A 22610-nucleotide genomic window follows, 5' to 3' on the forward strand; every position below is an offset into this window, starting at 1 on the left:
GGTGTCGTTGTCACTGCCCATGGCCTGTGCTCCGGCCGTTGAGGGTAAACACTGAGTACCTAAAATGCTCGGGTGAGTGTTACAAGAATTTTACTTTTTCATAATTAGGAAGACTTGAGTACTCTTTCCATTTTCAGGTGTCTCCCTATCAGTGATACATTTAATTTATATGTTGAGGTAAAAGTTATTTCAAAGTTAAAAAGTAGCTGCAGGAGGAAAATACAGTAATAAAATGCTAGAAGAGAAATTAAGTCTGTGGTGGGGTATGTCCAGGTATTTTGGGATTACCCAGCTGCCTTTCTGTTACTGAACCCTGAGTGGATTCCACTCTGCTCTGGGAACTGTGCATTTCGATTGTATTCAGTGTGTGACGGCTGCTTTACGGCCCGGAGTGGGATCTGTCTTGGTGAAGGTTTGCTGGGAGCGTGGGAAGAATGTGTCATCTGCTGCCGGTGGATGAAGTGGTCTGCAGGTGCCGGTTCCGTGGGGTTGGCTGGCGGGGCTGTTGAGTTGGACCACGTCCTCACTGACCTTCTGCCTGCTGGGTCTGTCCGTCTTGACAGAGGAGTGTGGGCGTCCCCGACAGTGACAGTGGGGTCTTGTTTCTCCTCACAGTTCTAGCAGTTTCTGCCCCACACGGTGGGATGCTCTCTTGTTAGGTGCACACACACTGAAGATTGCTCCATCTGCTTGGAAAAGGGACTGTGTAATGTTACACGACCCCCTTACCCCTGGTGGCTTCCCTTGTTCAGAAGTCCACAGAGCTGCTCCAGCTTCCTTCTGATTGAGATAAGCTTCAAGTGAGCACGTCCACCCTTGTCCACCCTTAACTTTTAATCTGTCTGTGTCTTCATATTTGAAGGAGGTTTCTTATAGACAATATATAGTTGTCTTGTTTTCTTTTATCCACTCTGACAGTCTGGCTTTTTTTTTTTTTAAGATTTTTTACTTATTTATTTTTTTAGAGAGAGGGGGAAGGGAAGGAGAAAAAGAGTGCGAGAAACATCAATGTGAGAAACACTAATCAGTTGCCTCTCACACATGCCCTGACTGGGAACCAAACCCAAAACCCAGGCACGTGCCCTGACTGGGAATCGAACCGGCGACATTTGGTTCACAGGCCGGTGCTCAATCCAGTGCCAGCTGGGGCGTGCCTTTTCCACTTTTCACTGAGCATTTCAACCTCTTCTGTTAGCATGTCATTTATCCCTGTTTTTCAACTGTTTTTCAAGTGTTTGACAACTGCATTGGAGCATACACTGTAACGAATCTAAGTCCCCTTCAGACAGCACTGCGCTGCTGGCCGCTGCTTCGTGTACGGTGTAGGTGCCTGTGACAGGTCACTCTGCCCCCGCCCTGGGGACGTGTTGCCGTGGTTCCCACTCACCCACAGCCACCCAGCACACTGCTGCGGGTGAGGCTGCTGAGTGCATGTGGGACCAGGGAGCGGTCCGGAGGAGAGGGGCCACAGTTCGCTGGTGTTTGCCCTCCCCTCCCGCAGACCCCGTGTGCGCCCCGCAGCCTGCCCCTGCCCACATCAGGCCACGGGGCGGGCCCTCCAGCTGCAGGTTCCCCTGGCTGCCTCTGTCTCCGGAAGTCTTGACCTCTCCCCCGCTCTTCAAGGACAGTCTCAGTGCAGGGTTCTCGGTCGGTTGGTGGCGTTGGCTGTCGACACTTCAGCCTGGCTGACCTCCCTCTCCTTGCTCGGGGGTTTCTGACGAGGCGTCCTCTGCAGGGCTGCTCCTCGTTTCAGAGGCGCGGGGACACCTTCCTCCCCGGCCCCCAGACCGCTTTCGGGACTTTCTCATTCGGGTTTTCCTTTTGTTCTGCAGTTTGTGTGTGTCGTGCCGAGCGGTGGGTTGGGGGCATCAACTCCGTCGGGTGAGCTTCCCGGCTGTGTGGTGTGGTGACGGCCGTAAGTCTCGGAACAAACGTCCTCAGCATTGTGACTCGCGATACCTCTTCCATCTGCTCTCTCCTTTTCTCCCTTCTGGTGTTCCCGTGACCGTATGTTGCGTGTTTTAAAGTTGTCCCACAGTTCTTGGATGTTTTGTTCTTTTTGGTGGTGGTGGTGGTGGGTTTTTATTATTTCTCTTTGCATTTTTGCTTGGAAAGTGTCCGTGGACGTTCCTGGACACTCATTGGTTCTCTCCCGGCCGCGTCCGGTCTGCTGCTCAGCTCGCTGGAAGCCGCGTGGCTCTCACAGTGGGTGTGTCCAGCCCCTCCCTCTTCACGAGACTCACGTGTTCTCGCGCACTGTCTGTCTCCTCCGTCCGCTGGAGCCCGTGGCGTGGCGGCCGCTGCCAGCCGCCCTGCCCCTCCGCCCCTGCACCCCTGCGCCGCGTCTCCGAGCTGCGGTGAGGGGCCCGCGCTCCTCCTGGTCTGCGTTCTGAAGCCCTCTCCTCCTCCTCCTCCTCCCCCCCTCCTGGTCACCCGGCTGGTGCTGAACCTGTCGCATCGGTCTCCGGCGTACCCTGCAGAGGTCGCAGCTGATCCGAGAGACACAGACCGGCTCTTTTCTTAAATGCTGTTACGTGTGTGGGATGCACAGGTTCAAGGTCACGACTAGGCTGATCGCGTCATGGGCGCACAGGTAACTGTTTTGTGTCTGAGTGAAGCCTTAGGACCTCAGTCTGTTTGGGGGTTTTTCTTTGGTTGACATGTTGTTTCCCTACACGTGTGGCAACTTTTTATCCTGAGCCCATGTTTGTCTCACTCTGAGGCCCACCTCGGGCCCGGCCCTCGGCTCCCGGGCCCTCGGCCCAGCCCTGCGTCCTCCTGCCGCGCACTCACCGCCACCTTCTGCGCCGTCCCCTCGCTTGCTGCAGAGTGTCGGTGCCGTGTGTCTGGGGTCCAGAGCAAAGTGTCCCCCTAAGTGCGGCAGCCCTGGCGGGGGTGGGGGCGTGTGGCCTCGCAGAGCAGACGTGAAGTGTCACCCACCGTCCCACGGGGCAGGGCCCGGGGTGGTCAGCCCCGACTGCGGGCCTGGACCCGGACTGACCCCAAGGCTTCCAGCCTTCCGGCCCGTGTCTCCTTTCTCTGGGAAACTCGTGCGGAGCCGTCCCCGCGCTAGTGCAGCGTCTGGGGACAGGGGCAGAGGGACCTCTTGCCTCCTGTGCTGCGGCTGGAGGACTGTTTGAGAGTGGTCTCCGGGTCGCCGTCTCCAAGTCCAGCGCATCGAGGGGGCCTGCAGGAGGGGCCCCTCGGGGCTCTGGGCCGCACTCGGCTGTCCGCTCCCTGCGGGGGGCGCTGCGGCCCAGTCACCGCAGAGCTGTCGTGGGGCGCCGAGCGTGGCACAGGTGTGCGTTCTGGTGGGAATTGGAGGGGCAGCTCCGCGGGCGTGCGGGCACCGCGGCTCTGCTCAGGGACCCGTGTGACCGGTGGCCTGTGTTCCTCCTCAGAGGCCGTGTGCCCGAAGCAGCTGCTGCTCGGTGCGGGGGAGCGGTGCTGACCCTCACTGAGCATCAGGCCTGCGCGGCAGGTCCCCGAGGCGTCCGCTGCTTGCAGAGTCTCTGTCGGGGTCGAGTCTGGCTGAGCCGGGCCCCACCAGGGCGCCGCTCACGGCAGGCCCGTCCCTCGAGGTTTCCGGGCGCGCCGTGTCTGCCTGTGGCTTCACTGTGCAGGTGAACAGAGTGCTGACTTCGATATGTGATTGGAACTTTTTTTTTGTAGGCTTTACCGCCCGCACCTGTTCAGAATCACACGAATAAGCATCAGGTATTCAATGCATCTCTTCAAGACCATATTTACCCGAGCTGCTTTGGGACTGCTCCAGAGTGGAACAGTTCTAAGTTTATAAGTCTTTGGGGATCAGAAGTGATGAATGATAAGAACTGGAGTCCTGGCACTTTCTTGCCAGATACAATTTCTGGTAAGGAACCTGTTAAAACTTCATTCGAGTTTCGCAGCGGTCCGAGCGGAGCGGAGGGCCGTCTGCGGCTGTGGTCTCCCGCGGAAGCCCCTGCGGGGCGGGGCCCTGGTGCCGCTGGGCCCGGGCTACTGCTCCCCAGCCCGTCTCCCGCGGGCGGCCCCTCCACCCCTGCACGTGGGTCCCAGCCTCTGGTGGGCGGGGCTCTGGGGCCGCTTGCCAGCGCAGCAGGCCACACTGGCAGCCGACTTGGGGCCTCTGCTGCCCCCGAGCCGCCGAGTGTCTCGTGTCCAGGGCTTGGTGTGCGGCCGTGGTTCTCGGGCGGTGGCGACAGCCAGACCTCGGCCCAGCGCACGCACGGGCGGGGCCACAGGCCCCAGTCGGCTGGCGTGTCATGACTGACCCCTCCCCTCTCTGCCTCTGCGTTGACCCTGCCTGGGGTCTGTCCCGTGGACAAGCCCGTCCTCCCAGCTGGGGAGGTGTGGCTGTCACCCCAGCAGCCGGGCCCCTGTGGGGGGTGGTCCCACGCCCAGCCCCTGCATGTGGTCAAAACAGCAAGCTAGACGGGACGCCTGGTCTGTGCCTGGAAAGGGTTTCTAGCTGTGTGACCCCGGGCAGATTGCTTGGCTCCTCTGGGCCCGAGTCTCTTCACCTTCAGGGTGGGAGCAGCAGCTCCGAGCTCAGACCGCAGCTGTGGGGCGTCGCGTGGCCCTCGGGGAGCCGAGCACAGGCACTGGCGCCCGGCGGTGCTCGCGAGGTGTCCTCGCGTAAACGGGTAGAGCGGCCCCCGCGGGGCCCTCGCTTCCCAGCAGCCCGGGGCTGGGAGCGGACCCTTCCGACCCCCTCTGGGCTGGAGCTGGAGAGTGTTTCTCGTAGAAGCCTGACGTCCCCTGTCTTCCCTCGAGGCGGGGACGTGCTCGGGCCGACGCTCTCAGAGACGAGACCGGACGCCCTCCCGCCTCCGGTGAGCAACGGCGCGCCTGCGGCTTTGGACTGTAAGGAGAAAAACATTGCTGCAAAGAAGAAATGTTTGTACAATTTCCAAGATGCTTTCATGGAAGCAAACAAAGTGGTGATGGCCACCTCGTCAGCCACCTCCTCCGTGTCCTGCACGGCCACCACGGTGCAGTCGAGCAACAGCCAGTTCAAAGTGTCGTCCAAGAGGCCCCCGTCCATAGGTGAGCGCAGCTGGCGGCCCTGGGGCGGGCTTGGGGCTCACCGCCCTCTGTAACGGCCCTTCCCGGGCCTGGCCAGGGGCGGGCAGTGTGGTAACGCCCAGTGTTCACGCCCCAGACCACGCCACCGTCCCAGCCCTGTCCTCTGGGGCTCAGCCTCGCAGGCCCTGCTCTTCACCTCTGCCCCTGCGGGCGTGAGCCAGAGGCGGGTCGCTGGGCATCTGGAAGCATCGGGGGGCGGGGGGGGCGCCTGCAGGGGCCGCCAGACTCTGGCCTCTGAGCGCGGCGCCGAGAGCCTGGCAGCAGGGGTGTGGTCGGCCGGGGGCTGACGTCAGGGGCTCGGGAGCTGGCTCGTGGGGGCCCCGCCACATGGAGAGCAGTGGAACGAGTGGCTCGGAGCGCACAGCCGCCGTCGGCAGTCTGGGTGCTGGGCGGGGGTCTTCCTGGTGGGTGGTGAGAAGCTCCCGTGGCCCGTCGTGAGAGCGGAACCACAGAAGCAGGAAGCCTCCTGAGCCAGCAGGTTGGCGGCCACCCAGGTGTGGCACGCAGTGAGTGCTGAGGGCTACGGAGTCAGCGTGGGGGAGGCAGTCCCCTCTTTGTGGGGGCGGCACCCATGGGTGGTTGGCAGGCCACTCCCTGCACTGCACACCTGGCCGGATGTCAGCGCGCCACCTCAGGGCAGGCTGACAGTGGGTGCTTCCTGGGCCCGAGGCAGGGAAGGTGCCGCAGGACGTGGGTGGGACCGGTGCCTGTGGCACTTCAGCTCAGCCTGGAGCAGGCCCGAGGTCCAGGCCGGTGGGCAGCTGGGGGCTGGACCTCGGGGAGGGGGCTGCAAGGATGTGTGGGAGGCGGACCCCTGAGGGGTGGGCACCCACTGCGTGCGCCACGGCAGGGCGGTCACGGCGCCACACGCCTGCTCCCGGGGGCCCCTGCCGGAGCGTGTCAGGGGTACATGTGAGAGGTAGAGGACGCGGGACAGGATGTCAGCTGGTGACGGGCCGGGGGCGGGGGGTGCTGGGTGGTCCTTGTGCTGGGTCGAGACAGACAGAGTTGGTGGGCGGGAGGCCTCAGCCGGGAGGAGCATGAGCGTGTGTGTGGCTCAGCCGTCGGGGCGCCCGTCTCCCCGCAGGCGAGGTCTTCCACGGCATCGGCAAGGAGGAGCACCGGCACGCCGTGCCCGCCGCCCCGAGGAGCAGCCCCACGGGCCTGGCCCCGCTCCCCACGCTCGCCCCCGCCGCCCTCTCTCCGGCCTCCACGCCTCACCTGGGGAACCTCGCAGCCCCCGCCTTCCCCAAAACTGCGGCCCCGTCCCCGGGGTTTGGGGATTCGCGCAAGAGCTTCTGTCCTGCGTCAGTGGCGCCCCCGCCCCCCACCACGGATGGCTCCGTCAGTGCACCTCCAAGTGTCTGCAGGTGAGCCCAGGTCCTGGCCGAGAAGGCCAGGGCGTTTTGGAAATGGGGTGCCATGCCCCCTAACATCAGGGCACAGCGGCCGTAGGAACCCCATCGCCAGGGTCGTGTGGCCTGATGGCCAGTGAGAGGGGGTGGGGAGGGCCCTGTCAGAGGCTGAGGTCTGGGTGGAGCTGGGCACCACCCCCCGCTGGCGTGCAGGCCCCGCCCAACCCTGACAGCATGGGGTCGGGCCCTGGGGGGCTTCAGTTGTGTCTGTTGCTCATTAAACTAAGTACAGCAGTGCCACGGTCCCTCAGCAGTTTTTTTTTTAAGACAGTGTTTGTTACCTTTGACCTTGCCTGTTTGAAGCCACCCCCACCCCACCCCCGCCAGGATGAAGTGGTGGTGAGGGGCAGTGGAGAGACCATGTGCCCGACGGGCCCCTCTGGGGGTGACCGCCCGCCACACCTGCCGCCTCGCCCAGCCAGCCCGCCTTCCCCGACTCCTGGGAGCCCGCCCTCCCTCCCTGTGGGCTGCGCGGTCCCCGCGGGGCGGGCTGCGCGCTGAGGGCCCCTGCGCTTCCGCAGCGACCCCGACTGCGAAGGGCACCGCTGCGAGAACGGCGTGTACGACCCGCAGCAGGACGAGGGGGACGAGAGCGCCGACGAGGACAGCTGCTCGGAGCACAGCTCCAGCACGTCCACCTCCACCAACCAGAAGGAGGGCAAGTACTGTGACTGCTGCTACTGTGAATTCTTCGGGCACGGCGGGGTGAGTGCTCGGCCGCGCGTGCGCGCCTCCGCCTCCCCGTCCGCGCGGCAGCCCGGGGTGGGCGGGCCGCCGGGCCGGGCGGCCTTCGGGCTGCGGCCTGTGGTGTGGACGCTTCACTCGCGGCCCCGCCCACGCCAGGGTCTGGTTCGAAACCACGCTCGCACGTCCAGGCTCTCCGCGCCCCGAGGGTGCGATGGGAAAACCTGCCCAGAGGTGTGGCCGTGAGGGTTTCGGCGCAGCCTTGGTGCGTGCTCGGGAGTCTACAGTAGTCGACTGGGTGGGGCTGGGCTGCCGGCCGGCGCGGGCGGTGGGGGAGGCCAGACAGGAAGCCGCCGCACGCAGGGGACGCCGGCGGAGCACGTGCGGCCGCTGCCCCTCCTCTGCGCACCAAGGGGCCCGGCACACGGGCGCTCGCTCCCACGTCTTGCGGAACAGCCACCTGTCCCCCGAGGAGACGCCAGCCCTGGTGCTGGGGCGGCCGTGGGAGAAGCGGGTGTTGTTCTGTCGCCGCAGCTGTGCCGTGTCCCCTGCGCCGTGCGCCTGTGCACGGCGGCCACTCAGGAGCCCCGGCGGGGGCCAGGGGAGACTGCCTTCCCGCCGGCACCGGAGAGGAGCCTGCAGACGGGCGAAGAGGGCCCGGACTCCCTCGCTGACGGGAAGGGATCACCGCACTGCACCGCGCGGAGAGCAGATTAATCAGCGTGTGCAACCGTTCCTTTTCAGCTTAAAAACACTCACTTTTGTACATGATTGTACATACTTTTCAGCTGTTTCATGAATGTGTACATTTTCTTGCCAGTTGTTTCTCTTATTTCCTTATTTTTCGTGGTAAGCGTGTATTTGAATAATAAGAAAAATTTATTTTTAGAACTAGTCTGAAGTTTACGTTCAGCGTTAGTAAGACTTGAGGCTTATAGTTCAGTCATGTTCTCTTTTAATTATCGTAGCCCCCCGCTGCACCAACAAGTAGAAATTACGCAGAAATGAGAGAGAAGCTTCGCTTGCGGCTGACGAAGAGGAAGGAGGAGCAGCCGAAGAAGGCCGGCCAGCTGCCGGAGCGCGAGAGCGTGGTGGACCACCGCCGGGTGGAGGACCTGCTGCGCTTCATCAACAGCTCCGAGACCAAGCCCGTGAGCAGCTCGCGGGCCGCCAAGCGGGCGCGGCACAAGCAGAGAAAGGTAGCCCGCGCCTGCGTCTGCGCTCGCCTGTGCTTCCGGGCGGCCGGGGCCCCGGGGCCGGGCGCTCCGCACTGGCCGGCGACGTCGGTGGGCTGCACAGGCCTTCAGGCCGTCGTGCTGGCCAGCGTGGGGAGCGGGGCCTCCCCCTCTGCGCTCAGGGAGGCAGAGGGAGAGGGCGAGGGCGGTGGGCTTCTGGAGACGGTGGTGGGGTGACCTCGACGAGGGGTGGGTCAGGGCTTTGGGCGCGGCCCCCACATCTGGGGGGAAGAGGGCCCGCATGCGGTGTCGACCTCGAGGACGGCAGAGCGAGGGGACGGCCCTGTGGACGGTGCTGGGCAGCCCCACCCCTGCACAGGGCTGGGGCGTCACAGGAGCAGGCTTGCCCTGCCGCGGGCGGTGGCAGGACTCGACCTGTGGCCCAGCGAGTGTGCAGAGCGCTCCGAGACGGCAGCTGACCGAGGGACCGTGGCCTCCCTCCACGCTCACGCTGCAGGTGACAGGAGCAGCGCCTGCTCTGGGGCCGACCCCTCGGTTCTCCTGGGGGTTTCCCACAGAGCCGGGTGCCTCAGCAGGTCCAGGTATCTTCCCGGGTGCAGCCACCTCAGGGTGTCAGCTTCGGAGCCCGCCCTGGGCGGGCAGATCTGGGCTGACAGAAGGAACGTGGAAAGCTGGAGGCTCTGACCGCAGGGAGGGCGGCCTGCCGGGGCGGGCAGTGCCCGCACTGCGGCTGCGCCGTGGCAGGGGCTTCTCAGCGAGTCATGGTTGCTCTGTTCAGTGGCGTGCCCGCCCAGACCCTGCCGGTGCCGCGGTCCTAAAATAGGGCTGATTAGGGACTTGGGGGGACACCTGTTCTGCCCCCCGAAGACCTGGTTTGTAGAGCCCCACAGGAGTCGGGAGAAGGAGGTATGCTCTCCATCCAGAGGTGTTCACAGTGCCGGGGGCCCCAGGGTGGACCCCAGGCCCGGAGATGTCCCCGTGGAGTTATTAGAAGCCCCTGGACTGGCTCAGACGCTTTTTAGGGCACTCACCGCCCTGGTCTCCTGGCCTCTGTGCTTGTGAGCCGGTCCGGGTCCAGACCTGATGCCCCAGCCCCTCGGGCTCGCCACGGCCAGTCACCCTTAGCATCCACGCACGCTCTGTGCTCTCTGCCAAGCACCCCGCTTCACAGAGTCCCCCACAAACCGTCTCTCTGTCTCATTGGCAGACTGGTGGTCAGCACAAAGACCGTCGTGAGTCCGCTGTGGATGCCAGCCTCTGGCGGGCCTGCCCGCAGCCCCGAGCGGTGGAGGCCACCTATCCGCAGCCCCGAGTGGCACAGGGCCCCCCGCCGCCATGGGGGCTTCTCCTCAGTGGGCGCGGCACGGGCTTCCGGTAGTTTCCAGGGCATCGTGAGGCTTCATTTCTGAAAACCTCTCATTAGATTTCTGACATAGTTTTGTATTTAATTTCTTCAAAAAAACAAAAGCAAAAACAAAAAAACGAGTAAACCGTGTCTTAGAAAGGACGCCTACTGAAATACGGTGAAAAGGAACTGACCCATGGGAGGACCTCCATGTTCCCGGGCGGGTCGGTTCTGCCAGAGCTTCTCCCGGGCACCAGCCCCGGCTGGGCCAGTGACGGGGGTCCAGGCCCCACTCTGGGCACTTTGGTCTGTTTTCTGAACAGAAGTTGCAGCGTCCTTCACGCCCCCGGGGTGGGGGCCCCTGAGGAAAGCCCACTTCCCGCCGCCCACCCAGCAGAACCATCCGGGTCTCTCTGCCCTGCAGCGTCGCGGGGAGTCTGGTGACGGCAGACGGCGAGTCTCACTGACCTGCCGGGGAGGGGGGGGTCACGTTTTCTGTGCACGTTTCTTCATGTCCTGTCCACACACCTGGGAAGGTGCGCAGGGCACCGGCAGCCTGCCCTCGGCTCTGTCACCTCCACCACCAGGGCACTGGGGGGCAGCCGCTTCCACCTGGTTTTATGTGCCCGGCGCTAGGTCGATGGCCGTAGTTTTTTAACTACCCCCTTCCCCAAATAAAGTAAGTGTGTGTGTAAAATACCTGGGACACGTGTTTCAGTGAGAGCTTTCAGCTTACCTACGCTCTCAGGGCTCGTGTTCTCGTTTCATGGCCCGTTTCAGAAGTTCCGCACACGCGTTCGCTTTTGCAGCACTTCCCCTGTCTCAGCCGCCCTCTCTCTCTCCGGCAGCTGGAGGAGAAGGCGCGCCTCGAGGCGGAGGCCCGGGCCCGGGAGCACGTGCACGCCCACGCCCACGCCCACGCCCACGAGGAGCCGCGGCCGGAGCCGGAGGAGGACGCGCGGCTGGCGGAGGAGCTCCGGCGGCTGCAGGAGCTGCAGAAGCTCCGTGCCGTGAAGAAGAAGAAGAAGGAGAGGCCGACTAAGGACTGCCCCAAGCTGGACGCGCTGGCGGGGACGCTGCAGGCGGCGGCGGAGCCGGGGCCCGCCCCTGTGCACTTGCACAACGGCTCCCTGGGGCCGGCCGAAGGACCGGAGCCCTCCCCGCCCTCCCCGCCCGGACATAGCGCCCACCCAGAGCCCGGGCTGGGGACGGACGGCGCCTCGGCGGGCCCCAGGGACTCCACGCTTCTCCTGCCCGAGGGGGTCGGTGGGAAGCAGCAGGAGCCGCTGTCCTTCCTGCTGGACATCATGCGTCACCACAAGGCGGGGACCGGCAAACAGAAGCCGAAACAGGCTGGGAAGGCGGGCAGCGAGCCGGGCGGGAGGCCCACAGAGCCCCCCAGGCCCTCCGAGGGCCAGCCCAGACCCCGGCTGCAGACTGAGCCAAAGGCGAAGGCGCTGGACCTCAGCCCCCCGGTGGAGCCAAAGCGAGAGGAGAGGAAAGCCAACAGCAACAACAACAACAAGAAGCAGCTGAACCACGTCAAGGAGGGGAAGGCGAGCCCCAGCCCCACAGAGCCGGCCTGCGCCGGCGAGCACCCGCCCGGCAGCAAGCTGGTGCTGGCCGACTCGCCCCAGCCCAGGGGCAAGAGCAAGAAGGGCCGGAAGAAGAAGGGGGACAGAGCCGGCAGCTCTCTCGGTAAATGGGAGTGGGCGGGCGTCGGCGTGGCCGGGGCCCGTGGTTCTGAGTCGGGAGCGAGAGGAGCTGCGTGTGCTTGTCTGGTCCCGGTCCGTGCCGCCCGCAGCCGGCACGCTGCCCTCCCCCAGCACGGGGGACAGAGAGCCACTGTGGTCCCATCTTGTCGTCTTGACATGACTTTGGGTTTCCCTAAAAGGTGCAGAAAGGGTGCAAGAAGGCCTGCGCCCGCCGGGGCCCCAGACCAGCCTCGTTCTGCCGGACGTCCCCGCCCTCTCCCTGTCCTGAGCCAGGCAGGGGCGCGCCCGCCGTGAGGCCCTTCTCCCAGGACGCTTCCGGGTGTGTTTCCGCACCACGAGGCCATCCGCAGGGCCCCTGCCTGGGCGGCCGAACCCTCCAAGTGGCACAGCGCAGTGGGGTCAGAGCGGCTCCAGGCCGGCCGTGGGCCCTCCGCGTGTGGTACTTGCGGTGCCCCTTGGGCAGGGGCGGCGCTCGGGGGAGCGCGGGGGTCCCTTGCTGTCGGTGTTGTTTCGCTGCCACCTGCTCCCCACGCACACAGGCTTCCCCTCGGCTTCCCCTTCGTGCACGGGGGGGGGGGGGGGCGCCAGGGCGCCTCTCCCCTGGCTTCCCCGCTCCCAGGCTTGGGAGGTCACGTGGTGCCCGTTGGTGGAGCTGGTCCTCTGGGTTCGTCAGGGCGGGGCGCTCCCTCTGAAATGGCCGATCGCCGTGGCGGGTGTGGCTCCATCAGCCGCAAGGTCGCCCGTAGAAAGGCTGCAGGTTCGACTCCCGGCCAGGGCACGTGCCCAGGTTACAGGTTTGAGCTGCGGTCAGTGTATGTGAGAAGGTAACCGATTAGTGACTCTGTCTCTCTTCCCCTTCTGTCCTTTTTTTTTTTTTTTTCCATAATTTCAGATCATTTTAGTAATTATTTTAAAGATTTTTATTTATTTATTTTTAGAGAGGGAATGGAAGGAGATAGAGAGAGAGAAACATCAATGTGCGGTTGCTGGGGGTTCTGGCCTGCAACCCAGGAATGTACCCTGGCTGGGAATCGAACCTGGGACACTTTGGTTCCCAGCCCGAGCTCAATCCACTGAGCTACGCCAGCCAGGGCCCCTTCCATCCTCTTAAAAAAAAATTACTTACTTTTAGGGAGAGGGGAAGGGAGAGAGAAAAAGAGGAAAAGAAATTATTCACTTATTTTTAGAGAGGGTAAGGGAGAGAAGAGAAACATCAGTGTGTGGCTGCCTCTCACGTGCCCCCTACTGGGGACCGGGCCCACAACCCGGGCCTGTGCCCCGACTGGGGATCCAGCCGGCGACCCCCTCAGTGCACAGCCTTCAGGCCGCGGGCCGGCGCTGGGCCCCCTGAGTCGCACCAGCCAGGGCCCCCTCCGTCTCAGGGTCTCTGGCGCACCGGCACCACTGGCCTCGAAACTGCGCCTGCTGGCCGTCTCCCGGCCGCGGGCTGGCTATGAACGGAGCTGCCGCTGCAGGCGCAGGGCTGTCGTTGTTTTCACTTGCACGTAGTCAGCCCGCGGGTCTGTCATCGCCTCTGGGCTTCACCCAGCTGCGAGAAAGCGTCCCCTAACCTAAGGGTGGAGAGGGGCGTGCCACAGTTTCTCCTGCCATCTGGGTGGTTCGGTTTCTCCCTCCCACCCCCCCGCCCCTGCCACGGGGGCCGGGGAGCCCCACACGTGGCAACGGCCGCACAGGCCGTCCTGGAGGAAGCCCTGGGTCCCCTGCTGCTCAGTCCGGCCGTCACTGCGCTGAGCTCACTGCTGCAGAGGCTCCGGAGAGTGGGCGGCGCGGGGCTGTCCCCTCACAGCGGGCGTCCTCAGTGTGCCCCCGCCGACCTCCCGTGCTTCCGACCCCACGGCAGCTCCCCGCGAGAAGGCCTGGGGCGCCTGCACGGGGCGGCCGTGACCTCACGAGCTGACGGGGTCTGCAGAGTGCTGACTGCCCTGCCCAGGGACAGGAGGCCCCTCCGCCTGTTCAGGGCGGCTTCCTGCAGACGCACCTCTGGGGGTGCCTCCCGCCTCGTCTCCCGGGCCTTTCCGCTTTTCTTCTCACCGCGCTCGTTTCAGGGCCTCGCGTCTCCGCGGCACTTCCCGCCCCGCACGGTGGCCTCCAGCCCCACGTCCCTGCCGGGCACTTGGGCTGGGGCCCGTCCCAGCCGAGGGGCGTGAGTGTGCCGTCCACGATGGCCTGGGAGCGCCTCGCATGGAGAAAGAGCGTGCGGTGCTTGCGTGTGACGTTTAGTGCCAACTGGGCACGGGAACCGTGGTTTGGGGGTGCGTTTGACTGGGTCACGTGTGTGTCGCTGGAGCTAACCGTCCCTGTGTCTCCCGTCGTCTCCCGTGCGGCCCCAGGAGGCCGGGACGCTCGCGCTGGCTTCTGCCGGCCGGCCCCGCCCTGGCTGGTTGTCCGCGTGTCAGAGAGCCCTCGGTGTCTGGGCCCGTGTGCTGTTCCTTTTTCTCTGTGAGGTGTCTCCTTCCTTTGCTCTCTGCTCTAGAAGTCTTCGCTCTCTGGTGTCTCGTGCCAGTGCCCACGCTGGTTTCCCCGTGCTCCCTGTGACGCCGGCGTCACTTGCGGCCTGGGCAGCAGCCCAGGAGTGGCTGTCCCTCCTCTGTCCCTTCCCTCCCCACCGTCAGGGCTGCGAGCTGGTGGGGCGGGGCTCCTGGGCGCCTGTCCTCCGGCAGGGCGCAGGCCCGGATCCCCGGGGCTCTGGCCAGGGCAGCCCTTCCCCGTGGCCTCGGCAGCGGAGGGCCGGCTGGCTGGGCGCGAGGCTCGCGGGTTGCGCCTGCTGTCCTCGTGGGCCAGTGTGGCTCAGTTGTCCCCTGGCGTCAAGGAGACGAGTCTGGCTGGAGTGCCGTCTGGTTCCGGCTGTCTTCCTGACCGGTCAGCGAGGGGCACTCGAGCGGGGCCCGCCTGCCTCCCGCCCTGGGCTCGCTCTGCCGCCGAAGCTCCCCCGTGTCGGCCCGCGTGCAGCGGCTAGACGCGGGCTGTGGGGGCCTCCTTCACACCCACAAGCCCCCCCGCACCCTGGTGCCCCCCCTTGGCCTCAGTCTGCAGACGCCAGGCAGGGCGCCGTGCGGCCGTCCCGGTGGCCGGCGAGGAAGGCTGGGCGGCAGGAGCGGGGTGGCAGCTGCGCTGGGCGTGGGGTGTGCAGTCATGAGGACGCGTGCAGTCTGGGGGCCGGTGGGCGCTCGGAGGCCGGGAGGGCTGGCCCCAAAGCAGTCGCAGTGGGGTCGGGATGGGGGTCCTGCTGGGCCCGGCAGAAGGTGCCAGCGAGACAGGAGGGGTGAGGTGGGCGTGAGGAAGGGCGGTGGGGAGGGTCACTTCCAGGTCGCTGTCAGGAAGGGAGCGGCTTGCAGCAGGTCGGGGTGGGGGGGCCCTGGGCCTGTGCTGGGGGTCAGGATGCTGGGGGTCAGGAGGGTGAGTATGCGGAGGAGGCAGCCGTGTGGGCGGAGCTCGGAAAGGAGTCCTGGGTGGGGGTGGGGGTTGGTGGCATGGTGTCCAGGGGTGGTAGAGAGGACAGGGGCCTGGCAGAGGCCAGAGGGCGGGAGGGCTGTCCTGCGTGAGGGGCCGTGGTCCGGTGGTCCAGTGGTCGTGCTGGGCCTCAGGATGCACACAGGTGTTGAAGGTCCTCCCCCTGGTGCCGTGTGCTGTCCAGAGCACCAGCTGCTCTCGTGCTGCGCCCTGCTGCCGCCGCCGCCGCCGCGGAGACAGACGCCCGGTGGTGGGAGGAAAGAGGGCGCTCCTTTACTGGTGGTTCCGACCAAGGCCCGCAGGCGGGAGTCAGCGGAGGGAGAGCCCTGGTTTCTGGTCGGAGCAGCCTGCAGGGTCCTTGGTGACGTCTCCGGGTGCTGGGCGTGCGGCCAGCCGCCAGGGGAGCCGTCTGCCTGTGCCGTTGCTGTCTGGGTCCGGTGGCAGTCATGTCCCCTAACTGGGGGGGGTCACTGGAAGGGACAGCACTGTCCATCCCACGGGGACGGCCTTCTGGCGGCGGCTGCCGAGAGCCGTGCCCCACCCCCTCCTTCCCCCCAGCACGCGCAGGGCACGGCCTCTGGACCGGCGTGCGGCGCGGGTTTTGGGACTTCTCAGGCCTCTCCCGTCGTGGAGACCTGTCGGTGGCTGACCCCCTCACGTGGGGGTCGGGCGCCAGCAAAGTGCAGCGCGTGAAGCTGTTGCACTTGAGTCAGTTTGGAGTTCTCTTCTGTTAAAGGGCTGCTCTGATCATCTGACGGGCCTGTCTCCATTCACCCCACAGACGACGTGTTTCTGCCCAAGGACATCGACCTGGACAGTGTGGACATGGATGAGACGGAGCGGGAAGTAGAGCACTTCAAAAGGTCAGCGCTGGGTCGGCGCCGTGTCTGAGGCGTGGTGCTCTCGGGGTCCCCCAAACAGGGTCCCTCTGTGGCTCTGGCGGTGGCTCGGGCAGCAGCTCTGCAGCCAGACAGCCAGCCTGCCACGCGCGGCCCATCCACATCTCCCACACACACTGACCTCCCGACCCTCACTCCGGCTCGCTCCCCCCCTCCCCCGCATGCGTGAAGGCTGGCGGGCGGCAGCGGTCCTCAGAGTGGTCCTGGCCCTGCAGCGCAGCCCGGGGGCCCGGTGGCGCCCAGCCCTGCCTGCCGAGTCAGAGCCTGGGGGGGGCCCGGATCTGCTCTCAGGGCCCCCGGGGGTCCGCTGTGCGCTGGCGTCAGGGCGCAAGGACACTTGGAAGGAGAAGAGCGCCGTGTTCAGGGATGTTCTGCCCCTCTGTGAAGCAGGGCCAGACGAGTCCGTTTTAGACCCCTCGTGCGTTCTCTGGAGGACCCGCAGTCCTTTGTCTCAGACCCACAGACTCACAGGAAGGAGGCGGCCACGCCCCTCCGCCCAGAACACTGACGCGCCGCTTTGGGAACCGGTGTGTGTCATGTGACGCGCGCGTGTGTGTGTGAGAGAGAGAGACACGTGTGTGTGACTGTGTGTGTGACGTGTGTGTGTGTGCACACTTCTGTCTTAGCAGGTGCCGTCGAGTGTTCGCCAAAGTTAAACGCCCCCTCTTGACAAAACCTGACTGAGGCTTGAAGGACACATTCTTAGCGTAGTGCCAGGCATCAGTAAAACAGTGACTGTCACATCCAGCGGCAACACAGTAAGAGCTGCCCCTTGAGATTAGAACACGGACAAGGTGTCCACATCCCGCTTCTGTGTGCGAAAGCATAAACAGAAACAAAGGGGAAGGAAGGAAGGAAGGAATTCTCATTCTCAGATGGCACCGATTTGTGCAAAATGCGAAAGAATCTATAGGCAGATCACTCGGATTGTTGTGACAGCTGTCCCTGGGTTCTGGGGAGAAGGGGACAGGAGTATTTCTTGGGTGTAAGCAGCACTTGGGAGTTTAAATCATGGGCGACCTCATAGATAAAGCACATCATACACCCCAGACTTGGGGAAAACAGTGAAATGTCTAGAAGCGGAAAATGTGTTTATTAAAATCCAGGCCTCGATAGGTAGAGGGTGGATCAGACACTGCTAAAGAGGAGATTAGTGAGCTGGAAGATGTGTCTAAAAAATGTGCCCAGAATAGCCCAGGATACAAGAAAAACGGAAAATACGAGGGAGGGGTTAAGAGAGATGGAGGAGAAGCTGCCTGTCGTTTAACTGGGGAGAAAATGGAGAGACTGCAGCAAGCAATTCTAAAGAGATCTGGTGCCTGAGGGTTTTGCAGAACTACTGAGAAATGCGAGCCCCCAAGTTCAGGAGCACCACCTGTGCCGGCAGGAAAGCAGACGAACCCCGTGACTGCCGTAGCCTGTAACACCAGCAGGCCATGACTCCGGGATTCCGCGTGCCCCAAAGTTGCCCTCCAAGACGGGCCTCTCCCTGGCGTGGGAGGACTGAAGGAGTCGCTGCGGAGAGACCCCTGTGGAAGGACACTTGTCGGGGTTCTCCTGGGAGCAGGGGGGAGCGGGGCGCGGCCCGGCGGGTTCAGGGGATGCAGACACGCTCTCCGTGTGACGGCGTGGCGGCGGCTTCTCGTCGGCATCGGGCCCGGAAGAGCCCCGGCCCCGGCGGCAGCAGTGTGTGCGGGGTGGGAGGCCGGGGTGCTGCAACAGGCTTGCACGTGCAGGCTTCAGGCTCAGCGGGCTTGATGCAGGTCCAGAACAAGCAGTAGAAGAGTAGAAACGGTGTCTAAATCGCTAATTGGAAGGAAAAAATCAAAACTCACAAAGAAAAAAATTGTGGAGGAAATAAATAAGCAGAAATTTAAAGGCAATAAACACAAACCCAGTTATATCAGTAATCAGGACATACAGGAAGTAGACAAAAGTAAAGTTTGTCAGATTGTGTTGAAGTTTTTGAACATATGCATACAAGTGCTTGCACGCGCGCACACACACACACACACACACACACACACGGGCCTCCTGTCTCCCCCTGCCCACCCTAGTCCTTGGAAAACTGTCTTCCACAAAACCCGTCCCTGGGGCCTCAGAGGTTGGGGGCCACTGCTGTGTGTGTGTGTGTGTGTGTGTGTGTGTCACACGTGCGCAAGAGCAGACCTCAAGTAGAACAACGGGCAGAAAGGGGAAGAAGGAGTCTGTTGTCGTGTTGTTAGCAGACTCGGTGTATTTTCACGCAGGGACAGGCGAGGGGCGCTGCCTAGTGGTTCAGGGCTCACTGTGTTGGAAAACACAGAGGTTCCTCAGGGAGAGGCCTGGCCGCTAGAGCAGCCCGGCCTCCGTGGAGGTGAAAAGGGTCGCCAGGCCTTGGCCGGCAGGCGCAGTCCCATGCCCATGGGTGGCGCACGCAGGGTGCGGGGTCTGCTGTCCCGAGTGCGCCGGCTGCGCCCCAGAAAGCAGGACTGAGGACAGGACGTGGGGTTCGTGTCCGCCCACCACACCGAAGACGCAGGTTCACAATAAGTACATTTCCAAATCCCTCAGTGTGTGGAAATCTTAAGAGTGTATGGTTTTGATGAACTCACGGGTCAACGAAGAAACCGCAGTGGACATTCTGAGTTGTGCAGGACTAAAAGATAACGAAAGCATCCCGGGAAAACCTGTGGAGTGCAGAAAACCTTTGCTCATGAGAGCTCTTTCAGTGGAGCCTTGCACGCTGGAGTTAGGCTTTTTACCTGAAGACTTAGAATTAAGGGTTTCACTTAGAAATTAGGAAAAGAGCAACAAGATAAACCCAAAGGAGCACACACACAAAAGAGGTAATATGTAAGGGAAGTTCTGAAATACAAAGCAGAGAAGATCAGGGAAGCGAACATTTGGTGTGTGGGAAACATGGAATAGACAACCCTTCGAGGGGCTGCCCAAGGAAAACGGGGGAGAGGCACAGAGGCGCTGTGACCGGGTGGGTGCAGGGGCCGCGGGAGGCTGGGCGCCGCCAGCGTCAGTGGACAGCCGTGCTCGCCGTCCCGCGCCCTGCTGCGAGCGCGTTTGCCCTCGCCTGTGGCGAGGGGGGTCTCTCTCCTGCCGTGACCCCGCAGTGGGGGCCGGCTGCAGGCCCGCGAGAGGGAAGCGTGAGAGGACCCCGGAGACGGCCTCACGGCGGTGCGTGTCAAGGCCCCGCCACGTGAAATGCCACCAGCTGAAATGCCACGTCAACCTGGTAAATAGTAACTGCAAGAAGTTAGAGCGGGAGCCACAGGTTTTCCCAGTGAGAAAACTACATTCTGGCCGTTCACAGAGACCTCAGACAGCAGACGCCCGGGTTTGTGCACACGCCACCAGGGCGTGGGAGTGGGAGGGGCGGGCGCGGGAGGGAAGCGGAGCTTGGGCAACACCGTCTGCGGAAGAAAGAAGAGCCACGGGGGTAGTTCGGCCGGTCAGAGAGAACGTTTGGAAAGGTGTTAGTGCTCATTTGTAACTTAGAAAGGAAAGCAGTGATGAGCCAGCAACAGGAGAGAACGCCCTTGACCTGCAGGAGGGGTTTGCCAGAAGAGCGGGGGAAACAGACATCTGCACAGAATAGCTCCCGAGGGGGGAGAGGGGCGCGGGCCCCACCAGCCCTCTCTGCTCCCGCTCCGTCCAGCCTCGGGTGGCACTTCCGGCCGGCGCCGTCACACCAGGAGTGGGAGGCTGGAGGGTGGGAAGGAGGAAGTCAAGTTCCGTCCTGGAGACGACCTGCTGTCCACACAGGAAGTCACACGGGAGCACGCAGGGCAGCGGGCGGGGGTCTGCCTGCGGGGGGCGCTCTTCCCTTCTCCCGGCGCGGCCCGCACTGGCGCGGTCTGCAGGGCCCCTGCAGACAGGACGGCGTGTGTAGCGGCGCGTCTGAGGCTGCCCCAGGCGTGTGCACAGAAGGCTGTGAACTTGACTGAGGAGCAGGGACACCTAAGTCGCAGGCACCCCATGTTCACAGAGGGGAGGGGTTAACATTGAGCCGCCGGGTTCCCGAGCTTGGAGACCCCGAGGGCCAGAAGGGTTGTGGGAGCCGCCCCGTACCCCGGGAGCACGCCTGGGGGCCACGGCTCCGAGCGGGGCCCCTGGAGGTGGAGCGGGAAGCACGGGTGAGAGCCGCGTGAGGCTCTGCGTGTGTGAGTTCCAGGTTGGGTGGGAGGCAAGGACGTTGTTCACGCACCTGCCACGTGCTCCCACAGACGCCCACCCCTCGCCTTCCCCACGTCTGACCCGGGACCACCGAGTGCCCACAGCAGACGGGTGGGGCACAGACAGCACCCTCCTCGGCCCCTGGACGCTGCTGGGTGGGAGCAGCCCGGCCAGCTGCCCTGCCTGGGGCGCGGTTCCCTGCCACCTCCACGCGCCAGCCCCGGGAGCATGCCTGTTACAGCCGAGTGAAGGGTCTTCGAGGCAGTGAGGTGCCGCGTTCAGAGGCACACCCGTGGGTGTCGAGACTGGGAAGAGAAGCAAGGCGGCTACCCAGATGAGAAGTCAGAGGCTTGGTTACTTCTGAGGACGAGGGAGGGCTGTGACCCGAGGCACCAGGGGCTGCCCGGGTGCTGGCGGGCACCACGCTGACCGATGATCCGCGGTGTTTGCCTCGTGACTAGTCTTGACCTCGCATGTTTATCCCGTTTACCCTTCCATGCGTGCGTGTCACGAACCAAACCCCGGGAAACACGGAGGTCTGCGAGGCTCCCAGCAGAATGGGAAGAGCCCGGAGCTCACCCGGAGCTCTGCGCCGTGGCACGGGGCGGCCGCCGGGCCCTGCAGGCACGCAGGTGGTGCACAGAGTGAGCTGCGTGGGCTCGCCGGGGCCGCCGCTGGGTGGACTGGGTCCCTGCCCAGCCTCACTCCCAGGCCAGTGCCGCGTGGGTTCAGATCGCACGGGCAAGCAAAACTTCAATGGGGACGCAGGCGGAAACCTGCCAGCATGGTGAGGAAGGAGTTCTGGAAAACACCGAACGAAGAAGAGGCTGGCAGACGTTCGAGGGAGCAGCTGCTGTGTGGGAGGGGGAGGGTGGGGCTGCAGCCCTCACAGGAGGTCCGCCCTGAGGCCTGTGAAGACACGGGACAAACCTGGACGGGGGGGCGGCGTGCCTGCTGACCAGTGTGCAGAGGCCACAGTGGGACATCCTAGGGGACTGCCTGATGGGGCGCCACCCGCCCGCTGCTCCTGGCAGCCTCTGGGTCCCGGCTCCTCAGGGAGTCCAGCAGGACCAAGTCCAGGGGGCTTTGCAGCCCACGCACCCCAGCGGTCCATGCGGGGCCTGGACCTGCGGGCAGAGCCACACAGCGGCCTCACCGCTGCCCCTCAGGCGGCGTCTGCAGGCGGGAGCCGGGCCCTGGAGGGACCACACAGGCGCGGTGCGGCGCTGAGTGGAGGAAGCCGGGCCGTCCAGTGCAGCCCTGCTCCCCCACGGTCACACGTGCGCACAGCACGCTGCTGCTGAGCGTGCGGGTGGAGGTCCTGGTGCCACGCACCAGCACGGGGTGCTCCTGGGGCAGCCGGTGCCCTGGGGCTGGCGGTGCCGGTGTCTCAGGCAGGGGTCAGGTCGGTCACCCAGCCTTCTTGCCGTAGCACTCTGCACGCGTGTGGCTTCGTGTGTGCGTGACCTGCTTCTCAGAGGACGGCACGGGTGCCCGAGGGGAGGGGGTGTCCAGAGTGTGGGCCGAGAGGAGCGGGGGCTGGGCAGGAGGACAGGACAGGTTCCGTTCAGATGCCCGCTGCCCCGGTTCCAGCGGGGAGGTGAGACGTTCAGAGGTCGTGGGGAGCACGGGGGTTTGAGGACAACGCCCGTTCCTCTCCGCACTGCAGAAGTCGTCTGCTGCCGCCTGGGAGCAGGCGGCGTCGTGTGGGCTTTTCCAGGTGCTCTTAGCCCGGTTTGGGGTCCAGAGGCGGAGGGGAGTCCGGCCAGCGCTGTGCCCCTGCTGTGCCCCGGGGGCGGGGGTCGGGCAGCGCCCCGAACACTCCGGCTGCAGGTCATCGCCTGTGAGCCCGTGCTAGGCGAGGGCGGGCCAGCGTCTCGGGGCTGCAGCGCTGGAGAAGGGCCTGCCGGGCCCTCGGACGCTGCGCACGGGCGGCCCCCTGCAGCGCAGGGTGGGAAGGGTGACACAAAGCACCCGAGAGTGTTGGGGCGCCCACCGGTGTCCTGAAGGTGGGGGCCGGGCGCAGCTGGAGGGCAGGGTGTGGAGGGCCCCACAGGGAGGCGCGGGCGGACACAGGCTGAGGGCGCTCTGGCTTTCTCTCTTCCAGATTCTGTTTGGATTCCGCCAGGCAGACCCGACAGAGACTGTCCATCAACTGGTCCAACTTCAGTTTGAAAAAGGCCACCTTCGCCGCCCACTGAAGGAGGCCCGCCCGGGGAGGGGCGCACGGGCGCCCGAGACCAGCCACCGCCCGGAGGCGCTGCCCGGCCCGCCCCCGGCTCCCGTGCGTGTCGTCTGTGCCCTGTGCCCGTCGCTCCCGCCGCCGCCTCCGCCCCCCGGGCCGGGGCCTGGCCGCGGCCGGGACGGGTCCGCACCACCCTCGTGGCTCCCTCGCCTCTGCATCGCGCCCGTCCCGTCGCCTGCCCCTGAGGGCGACGCCACCGCCGCGCAGCTCCCACCCGGGGGCGGGCGGGCGGGCGGGCGCCAGTCTCCACAACCTGCTGTCAAGAGTGTGCACGCCGCACTGTGTGTGTCTGACCCCCGACTCGTAGCCAGCTTGTGTAAGACCCTGCAGAGTGAGACCGTTCCAGCGAGCCCACCCAGTCCTCACCGTCCAGTCCGTTAGAGTG

The 22610-nt window shown here is 64.5% G+C and overlaps 1 protein-coding gene across 3 annotated transcripts in view; it reads left to right on the top strand.

The window, feature by feature from the left end:
* FAM193A (family with sequence similarity 193 member A) overlaps positions 1-22217 on the top strand; it is a 101189-nt gene extending 78972 nt beyond the window's left edge. For all 3 annotated transcript variants that reach the window (XM_036018129.1, XM_028503860.2, XM_036018136.1), the window contains 8 exons: positions 3673-3871; positions 4774-5046; positions 6173-6455; positions 7022-7205; positions 8153-8383; positions 10574-11423; positions 15693-15774; positions 22088-22217. In XM_036018129.1, coding sequence (XP_035874022.1) covers positions 3673-3871; positions 4774-5046; positions 6173-6455; positions 7022-7205; positions 8153-8383; positions 10574-11423; positions 15693-15774; positions 22088-22181 — 2196 coding nt within the window. In that variant the 3' untranslated portion in view covers positions 22182-22217. The remainder of the gene's footprint in view (positions 1-3672; positions 3872-4773; positions 5047-6172; positions 6456-7021; positions 7206-8152; positions 8384-10573; positions 11424-15692; positions 15775-22087) is intronic.
* The last annotated feature ends 393 nt before the right edge of the window (positions 22218-22610 follow it).

The sequence above is a fragment of the Phyllostomus discolor genome, chromosome 1, assembly GCF_004126475.2.
Source record: "Phyllostomus discolor isolate MPI-MPIP mPhyDis1 chromosome 1, mPhyDis1.pri.v3, whole genome shotgun sequence".
Classification (NCBI taxonomy): Eukaryota; Metazoa; Chordata; class Mammalia; order Chiroptera; family Phyllostomidae; genus Phyllostomus; species Phyllostomus discolor.